This window comes from Octodon degus, unplaced genomic scaffold (assembly GCF_000260255.1).
Source record: "Octodon degus isolate 3935 unplaced genomic scaffold, OctDeg1.0 scaffold00188, whole genome shotgun sequence".
Taxonomy (NCBI): Eukaryota; Metazoa; Chordata; class Mammalia; order Rodentia; family Octodontidae; genus Octodon; species Octodon degus.
Window position 1 is genome coordinate 4,430,587 of NW_004524764.1, and position 6,651 is coordinate 4,437,237.

A 6,651-nucleotide genomic window follows, 5' to 3' on the forward strand; every position below is an offset into this window, starting at 1 on the left:
TGTCATTATATTTATCTCTAAAGTCAGTGATTTAGCACTAAACACAAAAATTAACTTCAGCACTAATACTGAGGCAGAACTGGCAAAGATAAGCTTCACCAGATATTAAAGGTACATCTGCAATGTCTTTTATATGATACAGATAAAGTGCATTTAAATTATTAAGTTAATGTATACTAGAGATGACTAACACAGGTAAGAAACTTTTAAGCCAGTTATCCTTCATCATAAATGAGTCATTTTGACAAACAAATTGTTTTCCATTCCTTAAGTCATTTAACAGTATGTTATTTTAAGATACATACTTGGCAAAATATGTGTTTTAAACATAGCAACTATAACATGGAACAGAAATAATCATACCAGTAATTTTAAATTATATCTAGAAATAAAGTGAGATACTTACAAGTTTAATGCTCCTGAATGTAAACTTGATTTCAATTTTTAAATCTACATTATCTTTTGTGGTTTCTTTTACATAGAAACTCTACTTTCATTTATTTTTATTTTTATTTTTTGTATTTTTAGGGAAGGGTCTACAGGGTGTTCAGGGTCTCACTACTACATCAGACTCCTAGCAATCTGCCTGTTTACAGCCTCCCAAGGACTACAGGTGCACGCCACCATGCCCAGTCTCAGTTGCCTTCTTAGCGCACCCTGGGGGTAGGGCTGGCACAGCAGGCCCAGGGATCAAACCCCCAGCCCCTGTGCCTGCCTGCAGGTGCTTTAATCCAGTGAGCTATTTGGCTGGCCCTAGAAACTCTAATTTTAAATGTTAAAGAAAAGCTACGCATGTTATGAACTTATTTATTTTATTTACTTTTTTTGCAGTACCAGGATTGAACTCAGGACCTTGCGCTTGCCAGGGAAGCACTTATTCTACTGAGCCATCTCCCTGGCCTTGAATTTATTTCACAATTTAACATTACAGTTTTATCATAATTTAGAAGTTAATTACAAAGTTATTTAATAATGCATTAATATCATTCTCTATTTATGTATCTTTCTGTTTAGAAAGTATGTTTTTTTAACAGTTTTACCAAATTCTCACATCAAATCTGAGAAAATCTGGGGCTCAGAAAGAACTTGTTACATCGCTTAAGTGGCAGACCTGAACTCAAGTCAAACTACGAGGGTGATACCTTGGTTATTGAACTCAATTCATTCCAAATTCATATTCAAACATCAAAAACTTTGAGAAGAGAACATCATTTTCACATAAGAAAAAAAAAATAGAAATCCAAATAATTGGCTGAGGCTCAAAATTATAAATTCATTTTTCAGGATGCAAACAAAATTTACAATTTCTTTACTTCTATCATGGTTCTCAGTTTTCCTCGCTGCTATCACTTTCTTTGGAACCATGGTCAAGATCTTTTATAGAAAGTACACAAAAGAAGAAAGTAAGGTTGAATGCACTAACATAAGCACTATCTGTTGTCTGGGCAAGAGAAGTACTTAAACTAAAGCATCATCTACCTGATTCCTTGGTGAGACACATGACTCACTCTGTCTGAGTTTTTGCAGTCAAATTTTCCACTTGACTATCGAGTAAAATTACAAACACCAAGTAGATTTTTTTTCGAGCTTTGCTACTTGATCAGTAGAGAGTTCTAGCTTGGAGCCATATGACAACTGAGGTACAACTGTATCTTGGTTTAAATTATGGCATCTAATAATATCACTGAGCCAATGACTAAATGAGTATGTGAATATAATTCTAAATCAATAGGAAGTTTATGTTAATGTTCTTAAGATTTTTACTATAATTTGTAATTTTACCCCATTTCATAATTTAGGAAATATGTTCTCTACTGAAAATATACAGAATTACCAAATCATTCCTTCAAATTCAACAAATTCTCAATGAAATAAACTAATGTAATTCTAAACAAGTCATATTCTTGCTTATAATTTATACCAGTATACAATTTCTAAAAAAAACTAGGGTTTTTACCTAGACTTACCCTTCAAAATTGACTTGAATGTCACCTGCTCTGAGCTGAATCCCTTACAGATGTACGGTGCCGCTGCAAAATGTTCTAAAATTCTGTTCATTCTTCTGTCTTACATATAGTTAATGTTTACATATAAACAGCTTTGTCTTATATAATCCATTCTCTATATTACCCACTGTACTTCAGGACCATATCATTAATCTTTAGCATGCCTATACTCAATATATTTTAGGTAATCAATAAATAAATCACTCAGCTAAGGATTATGGAATTTCAAAATCAGAACAGAGTCCTAGAAAGATCACAGTTACCATACTGCAATAGGGGTGTCTTTAACACATTACACAATTTTGAAAAAGTAGATAACACTGTCAACAAATGTAAATTTCATATAAATATCTATAACTAAACTTTCCAAATTGCTGTTTTGTTCCCTTCACTACTGTAACATTAAATGCACTGGAAATAGAAATAAGTAAAACAAAGCAAAGCAAAGCAAAACAAAACAAAACAAAATCAGCCTTCTAAAAATGGAAAGTCAAATATGAAAATGATAGGTGGGGCAAAAATGTGTTAAGACAGCTGGATAATATGGCTACCTCCTACAAAAACAACTTTCATCTTATTTTGGCACTTCCATTTCACCTTCATGCTCCCAATATACAATTAGAATATGAAGAAAAAGGTAAATTACAGGGAGAATATATTTAATAAAATGTATTCAAAAACCCTTATGACATGATGTTCAAACAATTAAGATGAGTTTTGAGAAAACCCTTCTCTCATATTAAAATAAGTATCTGAAAGGTATATATTTTCATGAACATAAGGCTGAATTTGTTTACTGAAGATTTGACAGGCTAGCAGAAGCATGAAGTACCTTAAAATTTTAGTAGAAATTCCAAGGAAAACATTCACTGTATGTGTACATGTGAAGAAACGAGTCAGTGACATTTTTAATTGCTTTTCTTATTATTTTGGAATGTAGAACAGAAATAAGTTCAAAGAAATATAAGCCATGATATTGAAACTAGACATTTCCAAATTTTAACTGTAGTATAATCAGTTTAATTACCTGTGTTAATCTCCTCTGCAATTTCTAAATGTTCTACTTCAATCGCCAGATCTAACATCTCTCTAAAATGGTCTCTGATTTCTTCAGCTGACTCATCACCAAATTTATAACCACACAGCATGACAGTGGATCCAGGAATGGGGACAAAAACTCGGTGAGGGAGGATGTGGAACTCTTTTGCAGAATCTAAAACCAGAATGAACATTATTCCATTATTATTGATATCAGTAAATATACATTTTAGTATACAAAAACATCTAATAGAAATAAAAAATGGAAATGTTTTTTCATCTCCTAATAGAGAAGGCAAAAATACTGCTCTTATCGCATTCAACTTTGGACCTCTCCAAGGGACTTAGATGATACGCTTATTAAACTCACAAACCTATCAATGTAAAAATTTTGTTCAATATAAAAATTTTGATTATACATTACTGTATGAGCCCCTGTCCTACAACAGTACATGCAAGAGAGAATTTCATCAATGGTCTGTAAATTGTTCATTTCAATCTTATAAACTTTGTGAATTTTACAGCTGACATTTCCCTTATTCCTGTGCACTTGAGCCAAACACTGGGCCTACTTACTGTCAGTGTATTCCACGTAACCGCATACATCGTTTTTGTATCATGCTACAAAATGATACTATTCACTTCATTTTAAAATGCTACTATTCACTTCATTTTACTAGATACAGCCCCTTCCAGTATCAAGTAAATCCAGGATATCAAGATGTACATTTTTCTGTACCAACCTCGAAAGAGATAATTATATCATCTTTCCTTTCCATACTCTGTTTGCCTCAATGCTATTTCTGTCTCATTTACTTGTATAGTAATGTCTCTTTATAAACAGCCTTCAGTAATTTTTAGAAAAAAATCTGAATCTAAATGAATGTTTCATTTTTCTCTGGATACTTACAAATTAAAATATATTTCCCCAGATTATGACATAAAATCACTGGATACATCTAGGATTCTAAAGAATTGCTATAAAACTAGAAATTTTGGGAAAAGAATGACCTTTGTAAACAACACATGATTAAAAAGCTAATAATTAAGATCAGGTAGAAATCTGCTCACTTTACAAGTAACTTATATTTTCTCTACTGATAAACTGGTGGTAATTTTATATAATTAAAAACAGATGATGACAAGCCAAATCTTAAATGTCATGGGAAATGCCACAGTTTAAACTATGTGTTCCTTCCAGATACTGTGCATTAACTTGTTTGCTTGAAAACTAGGAGAATAAGTAGTCTTTGACCTGATTGCCTCCTAGCTGTACGATAACATTATTGCAACCTGTATTGAAGCGTATAAACACTACACATTGAAACTGGGATTATATTATTTCATTTTGAGGCACAGATAATCAAATTAAGTTTAAAAAAATTCTAGATGACTACACTGTGCACAGGTAATTGGCCTCAACATTTTGAAACCACATCAAACCATACTGATTCTAATTTTGCCTGGAAAAATAAGTCATGCTTAAAATCTAATGCTAAAAATCACTTGGAATAAATTTAAATTACTCATTAAAAATATAAAACACAACTTTCAAACTAAAAAGTTAGAGTACCAACTTCATATCTCAATAAGATCAAGTTTTTCAGTTGGCTTGAGTTTAAAAACTGGAGATATCTTTTTGAAAAAACTCATCTCAAATAGTTTTCCAAAGAAACTCTTAGGAATCTCTCCCACAGAAAAGTATTCAGTTCAATATTATGTGAATAAGCACAAGCAGAGAAAGACATTTTCAGTATAAGCTAATTTTTGTAACAACTGGATTTCAGCTGGTTAAAAACAGGATCCTACCATATATCACAGTATTATAAAAACATTTGTAGAGTACATGCTACCTGAGTTAATTCTTAAAAAGATAAGCAGACAAGTCCTATCTAGACAGCAGAATCATGGGCACAACACAGAGCATAACATTATGTTCTGGGATAACAAGTACATAAATGAATACTGAAGTAGGGATGGAAGAAGGAAAGAGATCTGATAATAATCTTAATTTTTGCAGAGTCAGTTGGGGAAGACTGAATGAAGAATTATAGCAAATAATGAATGGCTGACATATTGTAAGGAGAATTAGAAGAGACCACAATGAGTAAAAAGATTGATGGGCATTCTTATATTGTTTTACTATCACTAAAATATTAAGTTCTTTCATATGAACAGCCTGAACTCAAAGATTTTTTTTTTTACTCTAAAGATTTGGAATGTGAAGTTAGTATGACCTTTGAAGATGCATGCAGTAATATTCTAAATCTGGCTAATATCTAGGCAGACACTCTACAGTTTATCATATTGCAGTATCTATAAGACCTTACCATATAAGAAAGATAAGCTAAGTAACTTGAGGTGACTTCACTTTGATCTCATTTCTGTTATCATTACTACCATGTAGGGGGATCAGACTCACAGCCTCACACATGGCAGACTAGCAATCTACCACTGAGCCAGAAAGCCAACTAGCAGCTGCCATTATGTGAGGTAGCACAGATCAACACAAAGTTGATGGTAACCAGACATAGGCACATACAGATACAATGCCCCTAAACTTCTAAAACTATGAGGTAAATAAATCTCTTTACAAGAAGCCTGTTTCGTTACAATGACAAAAAAGGCTCACACTGAACATAATAGTTTCAAAGTCTTTGATCTTTCTATCAAACCATACATTTCATTGTTACATAGTTCCCAAGGCCACTCAATTATTGAAAACTTCTTCCTTTTTAACAAATCTTGCATTAGATTATTTGTTTCTAAATATATCAAGTTGGGTGCATGAATACTCTAGTACAACAGCTACTAGAAGCTACTGAGTTTGCTAATTAGACATCTGAAAAAATTTCAAAATAATAATTTAATGTAAAATAATTCTGCAGTGGTCACATAGCACTATCTTTATAAAGGATTTTTGGCAGAACTGGAGATTGAACTCAGGCCTTTGCGCTTGCCAGACAAGCGCTTATTCTACTGAGCTATGTCCCCAGGCCCTATAAAGGATTTTTAAATGAAAAAGTACACTGATGCATGTAACAAGGGAGATCATTAGCAATGATAGTGAATACATTGCTCGTGAAAATTATAAAATTGATAACTGAGCTACAACAAAGAATATTGCTTTAAAAAAAGGAAGTAGGGCTGGACAGATAGGTCAGCAGCATAAGTACCTGCCTGGCAAGTACAAAATCCTGGGTTAAATCCACTACCACAGGAAAAAAAAACAGAAAAAGAAAAAGGAAGTAATGATTAATACCACATGAGTTACCACATAATAGAATAGCAAAAATAAAACTTCTTTGAGGAAAGGCTGCTAGGGCAAGCTATGAGAAGAAATTCTACATATTTCCCTCCCCCGCAAGTTTCAAACCAATAGCTATAAGATTCAATCTGTATATATAATAAATAAAATTTCATATTTTTTTGAGAATTATTACTCTGGCAATTCCAGGATTCCTAGAATTTACTAGGAATGTAAAAAAGGTTATATAGCTGAGAAGAACATATAACTTACATAGTATGTAAGTACTATTAAACAATCTATTTGATAATACTCATCCATAATAAATTAACACTGATTATATCTACTTTAAAAAAAAAA

The 6,651-nt window shown here is 32.3% G+C and overlaps 1 protein-coding gene across 1 annotated transcript in view; it reads right to left on the bottom strand.

The window, feature by feature from the left end:
• The window catches only part of Odr4 (odr-4 GPCR localization factor homolog), a 34,330-nt gene that overhangs the window by 7,521 nt on the left and 20,158 nt on the right, over positions 1 to 6,651 (bottom strand). The window contains exons 7-8 of the mRNA XM_004643986.2: positions 3,469 to 3,484; positions 3,034 to 3,219 (exon numbers count right to left, since the gene is read on the bottom strand). Coding sequence (XP_004644043.1) covers positions 3,034 to 3,219; positions 3,469 to 3,484 — 202 coding nt within the window. The remainder of the gene's footprint in view (positions 1 to 3,033; positions 3,220 to 3,468; positions 3,485 to 6,651) is intronic.